The 26,919-nt window shown below is 43.0% G+C and overlaps 1 protein-coding gene across 13 annotated transcripts in view; it reads left to right on the top strand.

Annotated features, from left to right (window-relative positions):
- The window catches only part of LOC144763708 (uncharacterized), a 2,434,724-nt gene that overhangs the window by 1,426,564 nt on the left and 981,241 nt on the right, over positions 1-26,919 (top strand). For all 13 annotated transcript variants that reach the window (XM_078649561.1, XM_078649562.1, XM_078649564.1 and 10 more), the window contains one exon: positions 979-1,047. In XM_078649561.1, the coding sequence (XP_078505687.1) occupies positions 979-1,047 (69 nt within the window). The remainder of the gene's footprint in view (positions 1-978; positions 1,048-26,919) is intronic.

A 26,919-nucleotide genomic window follows, 5' to 3' on the forward strand; every position in this document is an offset into this window, starting at 1 on the left:
ATTATGGCTACTTATCTGTCTTCGAGCTTTCCTTCTACATAACTTCTTTTATTTTTTCCAATATTGTCTATATGTTTTCCTCTTCTCTTTCTTTCTCTATATCTTTTTCTTTCTCTCTTTGGTTTTCTCCTTTTCAACCTCTCTTTTTTTTTCCTTCTCTCTTTTTTATAATTTTTTTTTCTTCTCTAGTATAATATGCCCTCTCATATTTTTCACAGGTTTTTAATATACCAGTATGTAGTTCAGTTCTTTTTTGTTTTATGTGTTATTTTATTGGTTACTTGTTTAGGAATATTAATATAAATGTTCTGTATTACACTGATTCTATTTTTTCTATCTCAACTATTTACTGATGTTATTAATGTGTAACTGTATACTCACATCTTCCTCTGAACGGAATATTATATTTGTATTCCTGTGTTATTTATCTTTAATAAAAATTATTTAACTGAAAAAAAAGATCTTCAACACAACTTTGGACATGTCCACACACGTAGGTGTATACATTTCATTAGTAAATGTGGGAGGGACGGGGAGTAGCTGAAAAATGGAGAATTGTTATATCTAAATAGGAAGGGTTTGGTGAGAATATACAAACACAAAATATAATGTAAAAAAAAAGCCCAGTTGTGTGCTCTCGAACAAGCTATACTGACTACATACACTAAGAAAGTCAAATTATTAAATAGTCTATTCTACAGCAGACACCGTTACACAGAAATCAACGAAGTAAAAAACACAGTTTAATAACTTTGACGTATGTGGAATTTAATAAGCATGCTCAAAGCAGTATTGGTTGATAATCTAGATGGATGTGGTTTATCATACAGAACATTTTTCTGTAAATCCCCTCCCTTCAAGCATGCTGCATGTATTTTCTCATATATGTTTTAACCCGATTCAAAGTCGTATTTTCATTGTAATCATTTATGACATACTAAGGTAGAATGGTTAACAGATAATTAATTTCTTACACAGAACCACCTAAGCAACAAAATGATACATCTTCTGAGCAAGAAAACCGCGACACTCAACCTCCATACAGTGGTAAGTGCTCCTATATGGACTGCCATTCTGTATTCTGGTTATAATGCTAACTTTCTCCTTTGCTTTAACCCCTTAACTTTATATTTATGCAGGATTGTGGAGAAATGGAGGAATACATTGTGTAGCAGGGTTGACTAAATTATGCAGCAAACAGAGGCAACTTATGCATTACGCAACACATTGTATGGCGTTAGCTTTTCATATTCTGTTGCTTTGACATACGTAAAAACTGTCTCTGCATCAGTTTCACCTCATTAATATCAGTAGGACACGTGACTGCAGCACAGAGCAGCTGAGTGACTGGTGATGAGTTGTTAACCTTTGCCTATCGCCTGTCACTGTGCAGCACTGTGTTGCACTTTTCTTTAGTAACTTTTGCCCCATTTCAGCTAGAAGCTCTTATTCCTTCTCCACATTAGAAGCAGCTGCTACAGTAGAATCATATTTATGCTGAAAACGCGACAGCCATAGAGTAATGCATAATTCCAGTGGGCTTAACTGTTGACAGCAAGAATTTTAAGGACGTTTTTAAAAATAAGTTAGCGTCACCAGCTGCAAATCCTCTTTCTATAAAGTCAGAGCTCTTAAAAATATCCAGTGTTAGAAGCTATACATAGATGCTGCTGTCATGCGAGAGGAAGACGGCCAATAGCATGCCTGTGTGCTACTTTTTGTATGCCAGATGTATACAACCTATACAGTGAGGGCCTGATTTAGTGTTTGGTGGACGGGTTACTCTGTGATATTCTGTCCGCGTTATTACAAGTGCATTATATCCCATGATGTTGCTCGTAATAAGGTGGGCGGTATATCCGCCATGTTTGTGACAGGGTACCCGTCTACCTACCACACTTTAAATCAGACCTGAAGTTCGACCATCTTACTGCCAAGAAACATTTCATTCCAGCATTGGAATCAAATCTGTTTTCATTTCTTTCATTATTTCCTTTTCAAGAAATTCTATGTTTGCTTTTAGAAAGGCTGATTTTGGATGCTAAGTGCAAGTTAAAATTGCAGGTTATACAAGCATGAAAACAACCACATCTGATATAAGCACAAATATAAGTTATAATATCAACTACACATGGACCTGTCATGGATGACCTTAGATTTTACTCACTCACACCTGCGTGACCTGAAACCCTGAACAAAAAAGACTGTTCACTGTACTGCCTCATAAGGGTCCTCCAAGATGGGGTCGAAGATCCATGGTGCTGTAGTCTTGTGTCAGCAGTCCTGACTCACCCAATATATTTTAGCTATTACAACAGTATAAGTGGGGTGGGAGTTGCACACCGAGAAAACTATGGCTCAATGGTTGAACTAATAAATGTGAGAGGGATCATGCATGCTTATGGTACATCCCAAAAGATGACACTGGGTGTCAGATGGATGACGGCATGGGGCCCTGCATGAGAAATTAACATTGAACAGGCGGGCCCACATCTAAACATTTGTGCTGTAGGAATAGTTCCTTAATTGATATCCCAAAAATATGTGGTGAGTTTTTAATGCTTGATTTATTCGTTGTTCGTTCCAATGGGCAAGGGTTAACAATGGAATGCCACTAATGTCGAAAACATCCAATATGTGTTTCTTCTCAAAAAGACTTTCTCAAGGCTCTGAATTCATAGCAGTAGTATAGGTTACATACAACTGTGTTACTCGAAATAAAATTGGTATCAGAAAGAATGATTATCCGGAGAGAAGAGACCGGGGCACTAAGAATGGAGGAAAAAGTGGAGGGATAGAGGAACGATTAAACTATATCTACTCATGCAAATTTAATGATGTGATAAGTTAGTGGTGGACTTGGAGGCTGTGTAAATTGATAATTTAGATTTTTGAAGTGTTTGTTCGATATTAGAGTAACCTTGAAATTGGTTGAGTCATAACACGTTACAGTAAGTGAAAAGCATATTTTGGATTGCAGAATTAAAAGAGTACAGATCAGTTACTTATTAGTCTGCCCAATCGTGAGAGGGCCAGAGGAATTATAGATATGGGAGTTGCACGTTGATGAGGTTTTCTCTGCTGGCAAGAAAGAAAGGAACTCGAATCTGGAGAGTCAACATAGTTGGAGCCAGGAATATAAAAAAAAAGTGGTCAAAAAATAAAATGTTAGACCAAAAATGATGTAGGTATTTACTGGCCAGGGATGTGGTAGCAGCCATGGCCCATCTTAACGGGCAGAGAAAACATGTTAACCTACTTTTTTCCTGACAAGTAGAGTGTTTGTCAGGCAGAGCATGACAGACACTCTACTACAGGTCTGGCAGCCAGGAGCTAGAAATTTGCTAAATGATCAGGCTCCTGGCTGCCTGAGCTGATGTTTGTCAGGCTAATGATGTCACAACTCCTGCAGACATGACCTCTTCAACCCGGCGAAACACCTCGAGTCCCTCACCCTCTTGATGATGGGGAGCGTCATTGGTAGCCTTGAACTTGAGCGCTTCAGTTTTAAGCCCTCTGGTGCCCATGCCAGAGTGTATGTCAATGACACCTCATCACTGAGTGGGGTGAGGTCAGCAACTCTCACTAACCTCCATCCCACTCTGTGATGTGATAGGAACTGCTGCCTCCCCTAATTGTCTGACCTAAGGTCAACCAATAGGAGAAGGCTGCAGTCCCAACCCTCCTCGTACCTCCATGGCTTCCATCACCGAGGGCTGCAGCCCTTTTAATGTTTGGTGTGTGCGCTCATATGTGAATGTAGGAATGTTTGGGAGTGAGTGTTGTGAATGGATGTGTGTTTGCAGGCGTCTGTGAATGAATGGGTGTGAGTATGTATATGTGCATGTGTGTGTGACCCGCCCACCTCCCTTCCTGCTAAAATGACCGGCTGCCACTGTGTAGTAGCATTCATTCAGTCTGTGGTAAGCCAGTGCAGAAGAACAGATGGCTGTAGCCTAGTAGGAAAAACACGTAGACAGACAAGTTGCTAAATGAGAAAAAGTAGAGCATAATTAATGCAAGTGCTAGTTAACTTTATCTGCTAAATGGATCCCTACGTAGTGGTTCCAATAAAGAAGAATATGTCAGAACTGACATAAAGTGCCCTGAAATGGTTAATATGACTGGCAAACATGCTGTAAAAAAGGAACACTTACACCCCATCTCAAGGTTGGTGGTTATAAAAATAAGCATTAAAACATAAATGTTGGCCATTACATCTATGGAGCAAGGTGGCGTTTGACTAGCGGGGGACATATCCCACTGTGCTCCCCATGATGCGGTCAACCTGCATTCGATTACATGGCCTGGGCTCCGCTGCATCGCTGTGTTGGTTCTTGCGTTCAGGGTTGCTCCAACAGATTTCTTCTATTGTTGCGGGGCTGCTCCACCTTGCCGTCTGTTGCCGTTTGCGGAGAAGGAGACCATGTTTCACTCTAATAATCACGGTTAACTCAACTAAAGACATCTGTTAGAAGAAAAAGGAAGGGGAAAAAGGAAAGGAACAGTCAACAGCTGAAATGGGATTTTTCGGCTACCTAACTTATGTTTCATGATCATGATCTCGATTCAGATGATCCTAATACTCATAGTTCTCCAGAAGTAGGAATACCAGGTCATCCCCCCTAATTTATAGAATTGTATCCAAATAGCAACATGGTGCATACCCAGGAGAGGCACGATCAATCTTGTGAGGCAGATCATCTCCCTGTTTGATGTAGGGAAAGTGTCAGGGGATCCTATGTCTGTGATTATACTTGATGCTGAAAAAGCATTTGATAGGGTCTCCTGGCACTTCCTTTGGTCCGTGACGTACAAAAAGGGGATAGGTCCTGGTTATATCAGGGCAATCAAAACACTTACGTTGCGCCAGCCACTAACATCTATATTAATGGGGAAATGACAGAACCAATCAAGATCTTTAGGGGGACTCAGCAGGGCTGTCCATGTTCTCCGCTGTTCTTTGCATTGTATATAGATCCTTTTTTAACCAGCTTGGAGTTAAATAGGAACATCTCCCCGATTATAGTACATGGAAATTACACCATGGTTTTAGCCTACGCTGATGGTGTTAGCTACACCAGACCCATAAATGGCCATTACAACTATAGAAGATGAATCCGGGATATTTAGGACTTTTTCAGGGTATTCCCTAAACACAGGAAAAACTAAAATTATCATTAACGAATATGCATCCCTGATCGATAACAGAGTGGTAGGAGCTTCTGTTTATTTAGGCTAACATAGATTACATTTTTAATGTGAACTTAACTCCTTTAGCTGAAACGACTACAACATCATTGGGTACGTTGGAGAATTAGAATTTGTCTCTGGTGGTCAGATGTAAAGTGATTAAAATGATTTTTCCCCCTAAACTTATGTACTTAAGAGCAATTCCACTTATGTTTTCAATCAATGGTTAAAGCAGTTCGATAATATTTATTCACAATTTCTTTGGGCCTAGAGGATCAGTAAAATGTTTGCTCTCCCCAGAGAGTGGGGGGGGATTAGCTTTCCTCAATCTTAAATTATGTTATTCGGCTACGTCCTTAGCACATTTTACAGTACTCTTTCAGGAGCACCCTAGTGACATTATGGGGAATCCTCCCTCTCCTTATGAGTTATTAATTGGAGGTGAGGCTTAGGGGTGCTTATGTCGGCAGCTGGACTTTGGGTATTACAAAAGGGTCCGGTTTAAGACCCTCTCGGCTGCTTATAAAGTTTGGGCATCTGTGCGCCGACTGTTGGGTATTGGTAGACTACATTTTTAGGCTCCTACCCAAGATAATCAGAACCTACCAGAGATCTTTTGTGATTTATATATTAACAAGTGGGTTAAGGCTGGGATTAATAAATTGGGGTGGTTTTCTTCAACGCTCGTCATCATCTCTCATGATCAATTTATTTTAATCTCACTCATAAAGATTTTTTTAAGTTTCTTCAAATTAGGAATTTTTGCTGCTAAAGGGGAGTGGTCCAGCCGGGTTTCCTGAAGACGACCTTGTTGAGAAACTGCTCTATTTAACCCCCACTCCCGAATTGGTATGATCTATAATCTTTTTAATAATCTTATAAAGGACAATTTTGAGAAACATTCTTTAAAATGGCAAATTAAATTAGAGATCAAGGACTCTGCTTTTCATCAAGCCTTTTCAATGGCACAAACTATTTTAATGCCTGCTAGCCTTCAGGTCCAGTTTTATAAGACCTGTTTCTCCCTACATTATACTCCCTCTCAGATTGTGAAATGGGAGAAGAGAAAGAAACTTTCTGTCCACGTTGTGAATTATATGGGGCTGATCCGATACATATGTTTACCAAATGTTGCTCCCTTTTCTCAACTATTGTCAAAATTAACAACTTTTTTAGAGATAAGTTATCTCTAAATATTGACATATTGACTCCCCCTGTAATTTTACTGGGAGTACAAAATAATTGATGGATGGGGGCCGGAGGAGCCTTGTTAAGCATTTCTGTGGCCATTTTTAGGCTATGTACCGCCTCAGCATGGCTAGACATATATCCCCCATCTTTTCAACACTGGTTTATGCGTCTGTTAGCCATGTATAACTTGGAAAGTGCAATCTATCCAAGGAAAGGTCCTCGAGCTAGAAAGAAGGGACTGAGAATTTGGGAACATTTAACGCTATGTGTTAATCAATCAAATCTTTAAAATCACACGTCACTTTAAGGGGTGATCCTAATCACTTGTTCGGTGCGGAACGCTAATGTATTTAATAGGGTATAATCTGGGAGAGAGGAATACTTGTATGAAAGAACAATGTACTAGATAGAAGGAACCATTAAATTGGGAGTTGTATTGACGTTGATGAATCAATCAAATATATAAATTGTGGAGGTCAAGATGGCGGCCATGGCGTGGGCGGCGTAAGCAGCTCAGTCCCTCGCTCCGAATCTCAGAGAGAAGAATGGCTGTTTTCGTGGACTCTGACTGCCACATGGAACCGAAGTCTTCGGGAAAGTGGAAGTAGCGACTTGTGGTTCCCGCTATGTTTCTTTTCCGGAGAGAAAACGAAGCGGGAGCAGTGAGCTTCGGTGTTGGATCTGTGGCGGGTTTTCTCTGACTACCGGAGACCGGAGACGGAGCTTCGACCTACCGCAGCGCTTGAGCAGATTCGGCGGTTTAGCGGCTTGGCAGTTTGAGACTCCACGCGGATGTTGGCTGGTTTACTCTCCTTCCGACATCGAGCTCCGCTTAGGCGGCTCCCCGCTTTGCTGTGTGGCACATACTTTGGCGTTGTTCGAGGATGCGGTGGCGCTACGGTGCAATGGAAAATGCCCCCCAAAATCACTACTCGTAGTGTTAAAGCTAAGGAACAGCCTATTATTGAACAGCTTATGACTGATGTGGCGAACGGAAAAGTTACTGAAGGGCTAGCTGAAGGAGGTGAGGATTCTACTTCTAATATCAAAAAGGGGGTGAACCAGCAGGAAAGACTATACCGGCCATACGTGTGGGTAGACAGGGTCTTCATACCGTGCCCGTCTTGTTTGAGAGACAGAGCTCTAGAAACGCTGTAGTACATTTGGGAACTCTGGAATTGGCTGCTGACACAGTTAGGGGTGTTGATATATCCGGTGGGGGTGAAAACCTACCCCTTAATAGCGCAGATATGGAAACCTTGATTGTTAGCGATGTAGCACCAATCCCAAATCTGGAACTAATAGAGAACCCACACAATGTACCTCCGAATGTTTTGAATGTTTCGAGCGCGACGAGAAGCATTTTGGGAGATGTAGTCTCTGGTAGTGTCGTTAAAGAGCTGGCGACTGGAAACCTGGATAATCTCGTATTTGAGACAGATTTGTCGGCCTTCATGGAAGGGGATCCCTCACAAAATTTGATAGGGCTTCAAGAAGTCGCTTATAATTTTTACTCATTATCAGATTTGTCATCCGATGAGAGCACTAATTTGAGTAAAGATTGGGGTGATTATCATGAGGGAAGCACCTCAGAGGAGGACTAAAGATTAAACTCGCCAAATGTTAGTGCTTCTACTGTTAAGAGACCGGAAAAAAAGTGTCTTATCTCACTAAATCGAAAATAGAGGAGCAAATTGCAGTGCGTACAAATGGAGTTCCAGGCGTAGATCCAAAGTTAACTAATAATGCCAGACCTGAGACCAAGGAAAATGTTAATGCCTCTACAGCTTCTCAAGAGATTACGTTGGCCACAATTTATAATACCATGATGACCCACAGAGCAGAAAGCAAAGCTGAAAATATACGAACACAGGCAACCTGTAGTAAAGTTAAGAACGCTGTTCGCCGGGTTATTAAAATCTGCTCTGATACAGTCAACAGAGTTACGGAAGCAGAGGCTAGAATCTCTGCTTTAGAGGATGACGCAGTCGTACGAAAAGCAGAGTTGGAATCTATTATAGCTCATTGTGACGATCTTTCCTATAAACTGTCCGAATTGGAGAACCAAACCCGCAGAAACAATTTACGTTTTCTATGCATTCCTGAGAAGAAGGAGGAGGGGTCTGATATGCGGAAGTTTGTTGGGGAATTATTGTCTGAAGCTTTTCCCGAATTGACACTCTGGGACTGGTCAAAAGAAATCCAAAGAGCTCATCGGTTTCCGTTCACGATCAGGAAACCCAGACACGGCGAAGAAGAACGCCCTAGAGCAGTTCTAGTTTGCTTCAATAACTTTTTAGTAAGGGACGCTATATATTCGTTAGCAAGACCAGATAAAAAAGCATTGGCTAAAGGTTGTAGCTTTTTTGTTAGACCAGACATTTGCCAGGTTACTGTGTCTAAACGATAGCATTTGCGCCAGTTGATACCTGGATTTCAAAACAAGGGGGCAACAGTTTTTTTACAGAACCCGGCAAAATTGAAAGTGATTGTAAAAGGGCAAACAAAATACTTCTTTTCCGAAATTGAGGCAAAAGAATTCTTAGGTTCCCTGTAGGAATGGGCAGGCTAAAGTGTGGTTAAATTTGTTTGTTTGCTCTAACAAAGATTTTTTTTTCTTCCTTTCTTGAGATTCGAGGTGGGGGGGTACGGCATTCCATTTCTTGCAGGGACTGATGGTCCCTGGGCCTCATATGGTGGGATGGGAAGGTTGGGTGGTGGGGGGGAGGGGGGGACAAGAGGGCGGGGTGTGGGGTCAAGGTGGGGGTTTGGTGTGTTGGTGGTGGGGGGGGTGAAAAATCAGCTGCAGATAAGACGCATGGTAAAATGGTTATTTGTGTTCAGAAGATGTTAAATAGAAATAGAAAAGGGACGGACAAAAAGGAATGTTTGAATGGATATGTTTTAATTATGTCTTTGATGCCTTGTGATGTTGCTGTCCTCTTTGAAAATGGAAAAGAAATTAAAGATCTGTTCTCTGAATATATGCGGCCTTAATGATCCCAGGAAAAGGCAGATATTGGCTAGGATTGTGCAGTTGCTACACATTGATTTATTATGTCTACAAGAAACGCACGTTGCTTGGGCCAACAGGGGGTACTTGAAAAACTTGGGGCAGGAGTTAGTAGCATGTTCTAAACAAACTGGTGTTAAGAGAGCGGTTGCGATATTGATGAAACGAGGTTTGGGTGTTTGTACAAAATCTGTAGCTGATAAATGGGGCACTTGGGCTATCACTGAATTTAAGATTAAACAGTGTAGATTTACACTTTGCAATGTGTATGGTCCTAACCTGGATGATGCTGAACTTTTCAACTATTTGAATACAGAATTAGCTCAATGGATACAACCACTGATAATGTGTGGCGATTTTAATATACATATGGACGCCCGGGTGGATATGAGATGCTCTAACATATATGTAGGTAGAAAGAAGATGGTGTACACATCATTAAGGGGTTTGATTTTAGAGCATGGATTATATGATGTGTGGAATTTACTATATCCTGATGATTCTGGGTTCACCTTTTTTTCTGCCCCGCATTCCAAATTTGTTCGATTAGATTATTTTTTCGTAGCATCCGCATTGTTAGGAAAAGTCAATGTTGAGATACAGCCTAAACTGGTTTCGGATCATAATCCTGTAATACTAGAACTGGTTTTAGATTACGAGACGAAAGAAAGCAGTCATGTCTGGTCTTTTGAGAGAAAACTGTTACTTGATGAAGAGTATCGTCAATACATGACTAAGATAATCCAGGAATTTTTTTAACTCAATAAAGTATAAGCTGAACAGACAGTGGTATGGTATACTTTCAAATCTGTTGTTAGAGGGGAAACCCTAAGTTTTGCTAGCTCTAAACGTAAAAGGATCTGGGCCAAACATAAGAAGGATTTTGATGCAGTTATATTGGCGGAGCGTAAACTTGCAGAGAGGGTTAGATCGGGCGCAGATTCTATGATAGCCCAAAGAGACCTATTTATTAAAAGGACGAGTGCGTACGCCAATATCGCTGATCAAATAGCGGAAAAGTTTGTTCAGCATAAGGAAGACGCTTATGAATTTAGTGAACAAACAGGTAGGATGCTGGCTAAAAGATGAAGGAACAAAGTAGTGTATAATGATATTGTCAAAATTATCGACTTAAATGGTGTCTTGCAAGAAACCAAGGAGGGCGTTTTGGAAGCCTTCCAAGGATTCTATCAATCTTTGTACAGCTGCCCCGGGTCAGATTCCGGATCAGGGGATGACGGTGAATATCTAAAAGACCTGGTGTCGAATGGATTGCAGGATGCGCAAAAAATGATATTATTGGCACCTTTGGTCTGGGAAGAAGTCGAGATGGCTTTATTGGGATTAGCTCAGGGAAAGGCTATGGGCCCTGACAGTATCCGGCTCGAATTTTATCGAATTTTTAAGCATATGCTAAAAAATGAAGTATTAGAAATTTGTCAACAAGCTTTTTGTGGCAATGCCCCTGACTCCTTGTCTCAAGCAACGATTGTGGTCTTTAAAAAGAAAGGGAAGAAAGATACTGAAATGGGATCTTATAGACCCATTTCGCTACTAAACTCTGACAGTAAGATATATTCAAAGTTACTTGCGAATAGATTGAATGATCTAATGTCTGGGCTGGTCTCGCTGAGACAACATGGCTTTATTCAGCATAGAGACACTACAGATCATGGACAAGGAGTGGGAGAAGGTCCTGAAATTTCCTAAAAAGGTATCACGGAACCCAAAATTTAAATGTATTCAATTAATGATAGTACATAGGGCATATCTCACCCCCCATCAGCTACAGGTCATGTTCCCCGAAACGACAGGCACATGCCCCCGTTGCGGGGCTGATGACGCCGGCCTTCTACACATGTTCTGGGACTGCCCGAAAATAGGGTATTACTGGGCAACAGTACACAAGACCTTATCCAAGATCGCACCTACCAGGCCCTACTCCTCCCCGACATACAGTATATTAGGATTGGGCCCTACTGAAAAGAAAAAAGCGTCACCACGTGCTTCACAGATATGGCCCTCTTATTGGCTAAGAGAACACTTACGATGCGGTGGAAATCAGCTAGGCCGCCGGACCCTGATGCCTGGTTCAGAGAGGTACTACGCTGGGGGAGGGCGGAGGGGGCGGAACTCCAGAGAGAGGAGCGCAGAGGCCTCCGCAAAACTCATATCTCAATGGACTGGAATGCACTGATTTTAGAATTTGAGACATGTACTGCCACTGAAGAGGAATAGCTGATTGCTGTTAAGATTAGGGACCTGACGTGTCACAGGATGACCCTATGTGCGCCCTGCGGCCCCCCCCCTTTCCACCCTCCTTCTTCTCCCCCCTCCCCTGTCCTCCCTGTCCCTTCTATCCCTTCCTTCCCCCCCACTGACTTACCCCAAAACTGACTTATTCGTATAGAACTAGCAATGAAGCAAATGGAAGGGTGCAGGTGTTGATGACATGGAGACAGCGATACTGGGCTGGGAGTAACAATGGCAAGTGGTAAAGTGAATATTACAGACTGGATAGTATGACCACGGTACAGCGCAACAACATGGGATACTGTTAAAGTGCTGGGGAAGTTGAGGAAAGGGGGACTTTGAATCCAAAGAAATATGTAAAATGAATCTGCAATGTTATTTACACTGTGTAGATGAATATGGATGCAACATGCAATGCGATATGGATACAATGAGACCATACTTGTACCTGTTAATGAAACGATGCAGAAATAAAAATATTTTCAAAAAAAAAAGAGACACTACAGATCATGTCAAAAGGATCATATCCATGCTGGACTGGTCGCAGGGTACTAATTCTCCTGTTGGTGTGGCCCTGTTGGATGCTGAGAAAGCATTCGACAGGGTCTCGTGGAGGTTTTTGTGGTCAGTCTTGACATGGAAGGGGTTTCTGCTGGAATTTATTACAGCCATACAGACCTTAGCCATTGGCTACTATTCGCATTTCGGGTAGGCTGTCAGGGAATATTGCGATAGGAAGGGGGAAGAGGCAAGGTTTCCCCTGTTCCCCCCTGCTATTCGCTCTTTATATTGAACCCTTTATAAACACCTTGGAGAAAAACCCCGCAATAAAACCCGTCGAGATAAGTAATGTGGCGTTTAAAGTATTTGCGTACGCATACGATATCGCTGTGGTTACGTCCGATGATAGTAATGCTTTGCCCGGGATCATTGACGCAGCTGACGTATTTGGACGCTTCTCGGGCTATAAATTAAACGTCTCCAAAACGCAATTGATTCATTCAGAGGCTGGCCGACCAGCTGATTTTAATTTTGAAGTAGAAGCAACCTATCTTGGTATCAAAATATCATCTAAAGTTGAGGATATTATTTCCTTGAATTTGGACCCAATAATCGCTTCCTCTAACAAGACATTGGAAAGGCTTAATAATCTACATCTTTCTCTTTATGGGCGTACTAATGTTTTAAAAATGCTCATTGTTCCCAATATTTTTTTATTTATTTCGGGCTATTCCTTTGCTTATTTCAGCCTCCTTCTTTTCTCGTATCGAGAGAATGTGCTTGACATTTTTATGGAGCTACTCCCTTTCAAGGAGAGCTCTTAAATTGTGTATGCTACCTAGATCGAGGGGAGGCTGGGGAGTACCCAATTTCCGCTTACACCATTGGATAGCCATATTACAGCACATGGGGGTTTTAATTTTGCAGGATGACCCAACAGAAGAGTTTGCCGCACCCTCTATTTATGAGATGTTATTGGGTACAGAGGCAAGACAATGCTTAAACCGACTAATTGAACCCAGTTACTATAAGAAAATAAAATTCAAAGTTGTTATGACCGCTTATGAAATATGGAGAAAAACCAAAAAGAAATTTGGCATAGGCTTTAATCTGAATTTTTATTCTCCATTCAAGAATTGCCCCTTACTCACAGAGATATTTAGAGACCAGGTTATGGTTAGGTGGCAAAGTGTTGGAATTAGTAAAATTGGAGATTTGTTTCTGGGGAAGCATTCAAGAATTGCCCCTTACTCCCAGAAATAATTAGAGACCAGGTTTCTTGCAGCAGAAATATAAATTACCGCGAATGGATTTCTTTAAATATCTTCAGATACGCAGCTTTCTCGAACAAAAAATAACTCGAAATTTAATTTCATTGAAAAGGCTAGACATTATTGAAGCAATTAAATTAAGATCAAAAATGGGCCCGCTATATCAGATGTTTACCGAAAAGCTCGAAGATGATCTTGTGATTTGGGAGGCAAAATGGCAAAATAAATTGGAGATAGAACGAATTAATTTAGAGAAAATTATCGAGTTAGCCATAAAAGTTTTATATAGCGGCCCCTTAAAGAGCCAACACTTTGGGCCAGATGTAGGTGGCCAATTACCGGTCGGTAACGGCCGAATTCGGTTGTTACCGACCGGTAATTGGATTTTGAGATGTAGGAGCATGCTTTACAGAATCGGTATTTTACCGAATCTGTATTTACAGATTCGGTAAAATTACCGAATCGGTAAATACAGACTCAGTAAAAATACCGAGTCTGTAAAAGCATATGTAGGTAGCACATCTTTGAGTGCCGCAGGCCTTTCAGATTCGGTATTTTACCACCCAATCCAATTGGGTAGTAAAATACCGAATCCAGGTGTGCATGCACATGTGTGCATGCACACCTGTGCCATGTGACACACAGACATGCTGTGTGCCACATGGCGCACATGCCTATTTTTGGGGTGCCAGAGGGTGTCAAAGTGACACCCCCTGCACCCTTGCAAAAATCGGTATTTACCGATTCTGTAATTACAGAATCGGTATTGCCCATTGATTTCTATGGGCTGCAAGGCCCATAGGAATCAATGGGCAATACCGATTCGGTATTTACAGAATCGGTAAATACCGAATCTTAACGATTCGGTATTTACCGACCCTGAAATACCTACATCTCCCCCCCTCTATTTTACCACCTCTTAAATACCGATTCGGTATGAATCGGTATTTAAGAGGTGGTAAATTAAAATTACCACAATCACAAGGCACTCTGAAATTCACTTCATACAATGTAAAAAATGTTCTTCACATCTTATTCATGTTATGTTTTCTTTAATTTTCATTATTTCGTTAATTATTTCATCATTAACTTTTCACTGATTCATATGTTGATTTCACAATTTTTGTTATGCCCAATGCATTTCAAGCAAAAATGCCCTTCCTCAGGGACTTTGTTCTGTAAAATTGAAATAATAATATGTCGGTACATTTTCATTTCAATGTGCAAACACGTATTAACCGTTCAATAATAATCAACCTTAGAGCACTTCTTGTTCCTATTTTGTTACCTTACACCTTATAGCCCTTGTGTGAAACACGTTATCTGATTCAACATTCCACAGTGCTTTAATGTTTAATCTGTTTGTGTTTTCACTTACATGTGTTATGTCACTGGCTTTCGCTTGAGGTTTTTCAATACTTGTTCATAGCTGTGAACAATAAATAAAGTACTACTTTAACTCACAGTGTCCAAAATCTAATATTGGAGCCCACGATGTGTATCTCGCTTAAGATCTTACCGAAAAACTCGAACAAGAACGCCTGTAGCGGTTCCTCCTCTCTTCTACGGGTTTGTATATTTTAGCGTGCGGCGCTCTAGCCTAGTTGTACTCTATTGTGTTAGCCGGTCCGATCACGTGATGTGAGTTTTAGTGACTGAGCTAGAAAACGGACTCTAGTCTGGATACTTATGAACCTCAAATGAATAACTTGTACTTGCGCCCATGACTAACCGTTTAACCTGATAACCCCTGTATCCTGCCTGATTTACACCAAGGTGTCTAAACATGCTCAGAAAATACATATTATAAACAATTACTGTTAACGTGAATAATACATGCAAAATTGCACACCTCACACGCATTCGTTAAACAATTCTCTACATGTCATCCAATCTCATCAAATATATAGTACAATTGATTATTGTCCGTTTATATGAAGCAGCTAAATTCTATCCGTTCATTTAACCCTTTCGGGTGCAGGGTGCATAAAAAGTTCATCCAAAATGTCTCTCTCCTTAGCAGTTGGGTGTTGTTGTCTGTTCCTGGTCGGGTTGTCACCAATTCTAATATGCAAAATTTTAATTGTGAGGGATTATGTTTCGCTTGGTTGAAGTGAACTGCCACTGTCGATTTGAGATTCTTTAATCTTATATTGCTCTTATGTTCCGTTAGTCTGGTTTTTATCTTTCTTTGGGTTTTGCCCACATAGGACAATCCACACGGACATCTTAACATATATATCAGGTTGCTGCTGTCACATGTTCCTGATACCTTTAACTTGACTGGTGTACCTTTCGTGGGGTGATTGATTACGTTCCCTTTGATGATCGCAGAACAATTTCCACAATTATGGCATGGCATTGTGCCTTTGTATTTCTCTGTGTCTGACTTTTTTGGATTTTTTATGAGTTCCTTGATATTTTTCATTCTCTCATATGCAAATATTGGAGAGTTTAAAAAGATGCCTTTGAAATCTTCTTCCAACACAAGCAATGGCCAATGTTTGTTTATTGTTTTCTTGATACTGTGACTGCGTGTGGAAAATTTTGACACAAATACACATCTTTTTTCTTCTGATTTTGTTTTGGATGCTAACAGGTGTTTTCTTTGTAATTTGTCTGCTCTTTCCGCAGCGGCGTTCAGAATGGGTTCTGGATATCCTCTGTTTTTGAATTTATTTAAGGTCTCTAATTTGTGTTTGTAGTATGATTCTTCTGTTGAGGCAATCCTCTTTATTCTGACCAGTTGCGAGAATGGAAGGTGTTTTTTAAGTGATGGTTGGTGAAAGCTTTTATAATGTAAAAGATTATTCCTGTCTGTGCTTTTTGTGAACACACTTGTAGTTATTTGTCCTTCCACATTCAATATAGCCACGTCTAAAAATTTAATGCTTTTTTTGTTGATTGTAAACGTGAATTGAATTCGTTCATTGATTTTGTTCAAATCTTGTAACGCTTCTTCTAGACTTTCCATAGTTCCTTTCCATAAGACAAAAATGTCATCAATAAAACGCTTGTAGAGGATTAAGTTGTTCTGCCATGTTTTTTGATTCAATATGTTGTCCAATTCAAATCTGTGCATGAATGTATTCGCGTACGTTGGCGCTGCACAATTTCCCATGCTGGTTCCTGAGGATTGTACATAATATTTCTCTTTCCACACAAAGTAACTATGAAACAACGTAAAGTGAATCAATTCCATGATGAATATTTTCAAACTTTCACTTTTTTCTTCGTTTATCAAAAAACTTTCCACAGCTGTCAATCCCAGGTCATGTGGGATGGATGTATACAGGGATTTTACATCCACTGTTGCCATAATCATATCCTTTGTCAAATTGATCTTTTCTTCCTCCAGGATGTTTAGAAAATGGGTGGTGTCTTTTATATATGTGGTCGATTTTTGAACAATATTTTGTAGATGTTTGTCTATGAACCTCCCAATGGCTAGATGCTGAACCACCAACTTTTATTAACTGGCAATGTAGATTATTGTCTATTTATCACCTTGAGATTTCACTTTATAAAACAAAGGGTGTTAGAAAGAAAATGCAAGGTCTGAAATTGTGGTCTCCTATTGCAAAATGGATATGATTTTTTTCTGATGTACGATGGATAGATGAATTATGAATTATTGATTGTATACGATGTTTATTTGTAAATATGGGGGGGAAATGGAATATGTATCATGATTGCCTATATATCAGTGTTGTTTGCCTTGTCTGCATGCTGATATAAAAGCTTAGTAAACATTTGTTTTAAAAAAAAAACAAATATATAAATTGCACTCAGCACTTTAGGGGGGGGAATTAGACAATGCGACTGTTATATGATTTCCTTAATCCCCCGCAGGTTTTTATGTTTTGTATTACGGGTTCTATGATGAATTATAGAAATGTATTAATGATTAGATTGAAGCAGCAGAAATTATGTTATTGACTCATGGTACCTTGTTGTTGGATTTTTGTCTTTTTTGATGGATCCTTCTTTACGTAACTTATTGTGTGGGGAAGGGTGGGGGTGGGGGGTTATTGAGGGATGTATAATTTTGTAAATCAAATTTAAAAAAAAGCATAAATGTTACTCAGCCCCCAAAAAAGGGATGGTATGGCATATGTTTTGTATCAGTTTTTTATATTGTTTTTTTTGTTTATATTTTTTCCACCAAGCAGCATCAATGTACATCATACATGTCTTAATTTTTTTACACGCACATCATAGTTGCTTCGTACTTACAATAATATAAAGAAAAATGATCTGTGTGATACAATCCGCGGCATGCAATACAGTAACTATATCAGAAGGATTACAAACAGTGGATCTCATATCTTGATCACCTGTGTCATAGCTATGACCTGATATGTTGTTTACATGGGAGCTACAGTTGCTAAACATCTTCAATTCGTCAAGGACCCACTTCTCGTGTCTATGTCGACCCTGTGTCCTGTAGTCAAGGTACATCTTGTGTCTGTTGCATATAATCCATTAGTGGTTGCCAGAAGTCTCTGCGACTGGAGGCCTGAGGTCATTCCTCCGCATATGCTCTAGTGTTTCTTTACAGTATATCATGTCTGTGACCCAAACTTTGAATCTAGCTGGTCTTTTGCTACCCCATTTCATAGCTATCCGTCTATTTGCGAGTAAAAGTGTTACCACCAGGAATTTAAGTCTTTTGGCTAGTTTGAGATTGAGGATGCCCAGCAGACATATCAGTAGTGTGTGTGGTATTTGCTCGGCTAGCATATTTAGTAACGCATCTGTGACTTCCTGCCAATACCTGTGCAGACTGGGGCATGCCCATGCCATATGTAAGAAGTCAGCCTTGGGTGTGGTACAGCGCAGACATTTGTCATCCGCTTTAAGGCCGTATCGGTGTAATTTAACCTGTGTGTAATATGTCTGATGGATAAACTTAAAATGAATGATCTGTAAGTTGCAATTTGATGTAAGTAAGTATAACTGAGCGCAGCTATAGCTCCAGTCCTCTTCGGATATCGTTTCCCCAGTTGTTTCCTCCCACCTCTGGAGCGATCTATCAGGCCCTATAGTCTGCTCGTTCTGGGAAGCGGTATATAGTCGCGTGCGTCCATTTGTGCGTGTGGGTGCTGTCAAGAGTATCTGTAGAGCGTTTAGTGGTGTGGGTTCCTCCAGGAATGACTCGTATAAGTCTCTGACTGCTGTGCGGAGTCTCAAGTATGCAAACATCTTTATGTTTTGTATCAGTTAGAGGTAGAAACTGTTTTTATACAGATGAAGGTGCCAAAAGAGAAAATGGTAATGCTATGTGGTTGTTATCCCTGAAATCTTTGATGTGGTATTCCCCCAAACATTTTGCCCTTATTCCAGAATTATTTTTTGCTGGCTTTGGGACTCTGCACACTTTACTACTGCTAACCACTGGTAACGTTCTTGTGCTGTCTTCCCAAAATATGGTAAAATTGGTTTACACCTAATTGGCACACTAATTTACTTGACAGTCCCTAATACATGTACCCAGGGTCTGTACAATAAATGCTAGTAGTGTGGATGCAGCCCTCACTGTGCCGCACAATAAAGTAGCCTCTGTATAACAAGTCTGAGGCCTGCCACTGTAGCCTGTAGTGCAGTTTTAAACTGCCATGTCGACCTGGCCAAAGAAACTTTTTGCAAGGCTTAAACCTTAAGTCACCCCAAAGGTAGGTTCTAAATGCTCATTGGACATGATGCCTTGTATTTAGAAAGCAGGACGTGGGTTTACATGTCCTGGTAATGAAAAACTCCTAATGTAATTTTTCACTACTGTAAGGCATATCTCTTCAAATGATTAACATGGGCTTAACTTGTTACATTTAATAAGTGATAATGTTTGATTGAGAGCAGATAAAGATATGCTGTTTAGACTCAAATGGATTGTAATTTAAAATCCTATTTATTGATTTAGTTAGGTTTTAAGCCACAATTCTGATTTTAGATACTTGGGCTTTTCTTGTCCTGACCAATTGTGTCTTCTACCAGTATCCTGGGTCACATGCTGAGGTTTGTCTATTCCTTCCAGACAGTTACACAAACGAGGATTAGGTATGAACACAATGGGCCATGCTGCCAGGATAGTTGATGGGAGAGCGAGCTGTACCCAGCCCCACTTACATTTCAAAGGTTTACCTCCTGCACACACAAAGGAACCTGCCACTAGTCTTTTGTCACCCCAGACGTCTTGGAACCTTGACAGGGAATGGAAGAACTTTCCAGAAGCTGATGTAGGGGGTAACATAAAGATTCATCTCACTCCAAAGGCTAAATAAATATAAATATCGAACCTCCAGATCCACTCTTCAAGACACTCCTGGACAAGTAGACATTACAGAAAAATGATTGCCTTTTTTCCCCCGAGGTCTGCCCTGCTGCTTGAGGCCTGCCCTGCTCTCTGAGCAGGAAGACTGGACCTGCTCCCTTTATCCCAGGCTAACTTGAGTGACTCTAAGGGTCAGTTAGCTTATCTCCTGTTCCGAGCTACAGGAACACAGCAACCTCCAAAGGCCTCCTCCTTGCAACTGACCAGCTGACCAGCTGCAATTGGACCTGCCTGGCTCTGTAACTTGACCTCCCTAAGCCCTGATAGCCTTTGCTAGCGTGAGTCTCTGATTTCCAAGGGGTGCCTCCCCAGGTCCCGGACTCTTGGCTGGCATCAGAATGCATTCTTCTACAAGAAAAGAGGAAATACTGTCTCTGCTTCAGTGAACAATCTTGTTCGCACAGAGGCTCTGCTGCCTGTCACGACCGCCAATGTAGGGACCCAGTGAACCAGACTCTGCGCTACAACAGCCACCAGTGATGACCGGCAACACCAGATCTGCTCTTCGCACTTCAGCAATGAGAGCACGCTGTGAATGCTAATGCGACCATCTGCGATGCCTGGCTTGCTCTTTGTGCCAGACTTTGAGACTGTAACTTTTTCAGCAGGACTAACCTGATCCCGGTATCTGGCCCATGCTCCATCACGAGTGACCTGAACTTCTGACTTTCCCCCGGCTGAGCACGACAAGATGATCGCAAGTGGCGCTTTGTGGTTTTAGGCACTATACTTACCTAAAACGTTGACATTACATATCTTCGGTTCTACTGTTTGGAATTGTGTTGTTTTCATATCACTTTATTGATAAACATGTACTCTATTTTTCTAAACTAGTTTTTGATTTTTTCTTGTGTTGTGTTTTCACTTTAATACTGCTTGTGTTTTATATAAATACTTTAAACTTTGCCTCCATGGTAGGCCTGACTGCTTTGTGCCAAGCTACCAGCGGGTTAAGTACAGGTTAATTTAGTGACTTTTGTGGTTCATCCTGACAAGGATTGTGGTTCGTGCCTGAATGGGGCTTCCAGCCCCGTCAACCAATATCCCAAATTCTTGCAGTGGTGTACAACCAAAGACTTGGAGTTAATCAGCTGGAAGTTAAAAGTAAAAACTGAAGCTTAAGATCAGTATTATAAATGGACCCTACTGTACAGCAAATACAAATATTGTTAGTGGGCGGGCTGAAGGAGACTGGACTGGTACTAACCTGTTCTGCCTTTGGGATGAGTGGATTGTTGTTGCCGGGGCTGCGGTAGAAGCTGAAATATCATGCTTGTAAAGAAAGGAAGCAGGATCGAAAATGGATCCGGACTTCGGGGCACCATATTGTAGTGTGCAGTGCAAATGTGAAATGAGTACAGAGATGGTATATTATGTTATAAAAATAGATCAATATAAAACTGTGGTATCAGACAAAACGATGATCAGTTAAATCGCAGGAAATTAGTATTGGGAGCTTTGGTGTTGGTGAAGTGGGCACCATGTTGGTGAGGTGTAACGATAACAGAATATTTATGAGTATGTCATAAACTGGCAAAAAAATGGTAGAACATATGACAAACAATGTGTTTTACTTTTGGTATACATATTGCTGTTTAAATAACCCCTCATTGAGTAACCACAATCATCTCATAATTCTACTCTGTACTTCTGACTACCAACCCGCCCTCTCCTCAACCTGTATAGCCCTTTCTACTTAATGCCTCTCAAAACCTCAGTGCCTAGATTTACTAAGCCTTTGCATCACCCTTGCATCGCGCAAGGTGATGCAAGGCAACAAAAAGGCTTTTTGTCATTAACAAAGTCACGCAAGCCCTGATTTGTAGGCCTTGGGTGACTTCGTACAGAAATGTAACGCTTATGTTACATTTCAACTTCAGAAGCATTCCATGGGTGGAGCATGGGTGTTCCCATGCATACACCCATGGATTTTATTGCTTTCTCAGATTTACTACAGCTAGTAAACCTGGGAATACGTCAAAATGATATGCTTCCGCAGTGAGCCATAGCGAGGAGAAATATCTTTATTTCTCCTCATTATATCCTCTTTCCACATGTGCTGCATAGGAAAAACAAAAGGTTTCTTAGGATTCTTTTGGCGCAGGAACATGTGCCTTCCTGCATAAAACAACCCTACTGGTAACATAGGCACTCTTACACTATTGTGCAATGTTGCCTGTGTTGGCGCTCAACAGCAAACAGTGCACCAGCGCAAGGAGAGAGCATAAATTCTCCATATATTTGTAAATACGGAGAATTTCTGCTCTTTCCCTTTCCTGCACTGCAGCACAGTAAGTCCCTTGCTTCACAGAGTTGTGTGAAATATTAGGTAATGTGACCCTCGGTTTCAATGAACAAACTTTGATAGTCTTACACCTCCATTATACTATGGAGTTGCCTCCAGACTGGCAACACTTTCTCTAATACACCACAGATCAACCACAAAGACTGTTAAGATCATTCATACCTCAATTTTAGGTTTATCACCATCCACTCTAGAATCCTTCTCATTTATGTCAACCTCCTTTTATTACCTGCTTCACGATGATCTAGCATCATCCTGGAGTCATTGATTCATTCTTTTCTTACCTCAACAACATACTTGATGCTCTATCTTCCAAAATCCCCATCAATATTCTAGGAGATTTCAGTCCAGATCTCAGCCATCTAGAAAGCTCAAACTCTTTACCCAATTTCTTTCTGACTATTCACTTCGAAACACCAACTGACTCCACACCTTCTCCCATGAAAACCAGATCTTATCCCCCATCCTAAATCCCTCACCACTTTCACCGCTCTAAGACCTTAGCGCATCAAACATAACCAAGAAAAAGCTCTCACCCAGAGTCTACTCTCATACATAAGTCAAATTCATAATGTCCTTGAACTTGTGCTTCTCTCATCTTCATTTAATTTAATTTCTCACTAATGACTGCTTTCAACTATCATTGTTGTCAATATAAGTATACTCCCACTCGCCAACCTTAAATCCCTCACCAGTCTATTCCATAAAGACGATAATGTGAGCACTCGTCAGCCAACGGTAAAATTCAAAAGATTGGTCAAGGACTGGATGCTGTGAAAGTCTGTCAAGTTTCCTTCTTTATTTCGAGAAGAAAGTGTGACTAGCAACTTCACCACCCTTCACTTAAAAGTACAAGTGAAAGGTGTCAAGTGTCTCCTTAAGAGAGTCCCTTTTAAGAGGGATAAACCATAAAGGGCAACCACCTACCCTTTGGCAATCATGTAGTTGTTTGAAGAAAATGATTATGAAGAAGGAGATCAGCAAGGCACCAAACTCTCCATAACATCAAGGAAGAGGAAACATCCATAAAAAGACATCAAGTAGGAAATCCAAAAGGAATTCAGACGGCAAGTATATAAAAATCAGAAAAAAATTAATAGCAAGTGGGCAATGAATGAAATGAAAAATAAGAAAACAAAGGTAGTACAATACATCCCTTACTCTTTAATTAATCCTTTTTGTATGATTCAAACTGCAGGCGTTAACACAGTAAAGGTTTCATCTTCATCTTGAATTGGGAACTTCATGCAGATAAGTATGGGCTGAACACCATCTTTGAAAGGGTATTTAAAAAGGCTTGATCACGCCTCTCTTATACAATATATTAGTCCATTACGAATAAGAGGAAGAAGCCCTAGTTTGACATCTTTCATCCAATGCAAAACTCCGTAGTCAAGCTGCTGTCTTTCCTACCCTCTGCCCCTAGCAGGGCACAGTCCACCCCCCAGGATGACCATGACAGCAGAAATACCAGGGCAGTCTAGACCACAAAAAATCTCAGCCGCTGTCTAAGTGCAACACACTGCCTGAGTGCTCGACAAGCCCAATCTCTGCCTCTAGAGGCTCATTGCCTCTGGAATGTTCTCGGCTAGGATGGAACAGTATGCCCCCTCCTGAAACCACACATTTATTTAATTGCCCTGGAAAAACCCAGCAAGGGAGCAAGACCCTCCCTGCCTCCAAGCAGGGCGCTCCACTCACCGCGCAGCTCCACCTGCCTGCACCAGTGATCCCAGCCAGCCTCTGCCGCTGCGCCCAGGGTTTGAGACCCGCTGTTGACTTTGCCCGTATTTCTGGCCTCCCCTCACTTTAAGTATTTGTGGGTTGTGTGACTCTATTTGCCCAATTGTTCTGGTTCCCGCCCTTTCTTCCCACTGCAGCGTGTTCTTTAGCCCCCACTGCTCCCCCTTTTTTGCCTTCTGTTCCCTCTTCACCCCCTCCCATCCCCGGTTCCCGCCGATGCGTCCTCTGCGGCTCCGGCCCCTTCGTCCCCATTGGCCTCCCTGCTCCCGCCACCCAGCTGCTCCTCCCTCCCAGCTCACCATATATGGCGGCCGCTTTGCGGGCGCGCCTAAGGCAAGCCTGTCTGCGCCCGACCTCGCCTAGCACCAGAACCCCTGGCCCCCGTGCACGCCAAGTCCCCGACTCCACTATGATGCCAGCACTCTCCACGCACTCAACCACTGACGAGAACACACCTGCCACCGGGCCAACCCAAAGCGCACCCAAGGACCCTTCACCTACCGGGCTTGCAGCTTCACCAGCATCCGGCCCACCAAACCGCCAGCAAAAGAAGCCAACTACCTCAGATGCATCCTCCTCAACACCCGCTCCGCCGGCAAATACGCCGTCGAACTCTGGGACCTCCTCGACTCTACCGCCCCGACGTCGCCTTCCTGACGGAGACCTGGCTGAACACAGCCTCAGCATCCGACATCACCATAGCCATCCCGGAAGACTACAAGATCTCCCGCAAGGACCGCGGCAACAGCCTTGGAGGAGGAATCGCCATCGTCCACAGGAACACCCTCAGTGTCTCGACCAACACCGACGACTCCCTCAGCACCGCCGAACACATGCACTTCCAGATTCACACCAACCCGAACACCACCCTCAGAGAAACCCTCATCTACAGACCCCCCAGACCATGACCACAGTTCAGCGACTCCATCGCTGACCTCATCAGCACACACGCCCTCGCCTCCACAGACTACATCCTCCTCGGGGACCCGAACTTCCACCTCGAGAACAACAACAACACCAACTCCACCACCCTGATTGACAACCTAGCCAACCTCGGACTCAGACAGCTCGTGACAACACCCACCCACGCCGCCGGCCACACGCATGACCCCATCTTCACAGCCCCCACGTCACCTTCAGCTACACCACCCAAACCCACTGGACCGACCACCACTGCATCCACTTCACCTTCAGGAAGCCCACCACGCACCACCGCACCCAGCAGATGCCTCAACGCCACTGGAGCAAGGTCACAGAAGACCAGCTAACCAACACCTTCGCCCAGAGCCCACCAGCCGACCCCACCGACCCCAACACCGCCGCCCGCAACCTCAGACAGTGGATCGACAACTGCGCCAACACCCTCGCCCCGCTCAAGAAACCCTCCAACAGCCACACAAACAAGAAAGCCACCAGGTTCACTGAAGACCTCTAGGACTCCAAACGAACATGCCGGAAACTGGAGAAGAATTGGCAACGCGAACGAACACTGGACAGCTACGCAGCCCACAAGAACGCCACCCGCAGACACCACCAACTCATCAGAGCCGCCAAGAGGGCCTCATTCAAAGACCGCCTGGATAACAACGCACACAACAGCAAAGAGATCTTCAACATCGTGAAGGAACTCTCCATCCCCAGCTCCAACACCAATGACATCCAGCCTTCGCAAGACCTGTGTAACTCGCTGGCCACCTTCTTCCACCCCAAGATCGCCGACATCCATGACAGCTTCAACGCCATGACCGCCTCGTCAACCACCGCCCCCACGACCACCACCTGCACCAGCCTCCTGCTCTCCTGGATCAGCACCAACGACGAGGACACCAGCGAGACCATGAACACCATCCACTCCGGATCACCGCTGAACCCATGCCTCCACCACATCTTCAACAAAGCCAGCACAACCATCGCACCCCACCTCCGGAAAGTAATCAACATTTCCTTTGAGACAGCAACCTTGCCAGAAAGCTGGAAGCACGCCGAGATCAACGCCTTACTCAAGAAACCCAAGGCGGACCCCAAGGACCTCAAGAACTTCCGACCCATCTCCCTGCTCCAGTTCCCGGCGAAGGTCACCGAGAAGATCGTCAACAAACAACTGACCCACTTCCTCGAGGAGAACTGCATCCTGAACCCGTCTCAGTCCGGGTTCCGCAGCAACCACAGCACCGAAACCGCCCTTATCGCCGCCACCGATGACATCAGGACCCTGCTTGACAACGGAGAAACAATCGCCCTCATCCTCCTGGACCCGTCAGCCACCTTCGACACGGTCTGCCACCGCACACTACGAACACGCCTATACGACGCCAGGATCCAAGAAAAGGCCCTGGACTGGACCACATCCTTCCTTTCCGGCAGAACTCAGAGCGTCCGCCTCCCCCCCTTCCGCTCTACTGCCACCGAAATCATCTGCGGCGTGCCCCAGGGCTCTTCCCTCAGCCTGACTCTGTTCAACATCTACATGGCACCACACGCCCACGTCGCCCGACAGCATGACCTCAACATCATCTCCTACGCCGACGACACCCAGCTGATCATCTCTCTCACCACAGACCCTCACACCGCCAAGACCAACCTCCACAAAGGAATGAAGGCCGTCACCGAATGGATGAGGTACAGCCGACTGAAGCTGAACTCAGACATGATGGAAGTCCTCATCCTCCGCTCCACCCCCTCAGCCTGGGACGACTCCTGGTGGCCGACAACTCTAAGAACAGCCCTGACGCCCACCGAACACGCACGCAACCTAGGGGTCATCCTCAACTCCACCCTCTCATGACCAAGCAGGCCAACGCTGTCTCCTCATCCTGCTTCAACATCCTCAGAATGCTCCACAGGATCTTCAAGTGGATCCCCACCGAGACAAGAAGAACTGTCACCCAGGCCCTCGTCACCAGCAGGCTGGACTACGGAAACGCCCTCTACGCAGGAACGCCGGCCAAGCTCCTGAGGCGACTGCAACGCGTCCAGAATGCATCAGCACTTCTTATCCTAGACATCCCCCGCCGCAGCCACATCACACCCCACCTGAGAGACCTGCACTGGCTCCCCGTCAATAAGAGGATAACCTTCAAACTCCTCATCCACGCACACAAAGCTCTCCACAAGACCG

Source organism: Lissotriton helveticus, chromosome 6 (genome assembly GCF_964261635.1).
Source record: "Lissotriton helveticus chromosome 6, aLisHel1.1, whole genome shotgun sequence".
NCBI classification, from domain to species: domain Eukaryota; kingdom Metazoa; phylum Chordata; class Amphibia; order Caudata; family Salamandridae; genus Lissotriton; species Lissotriton helveticus.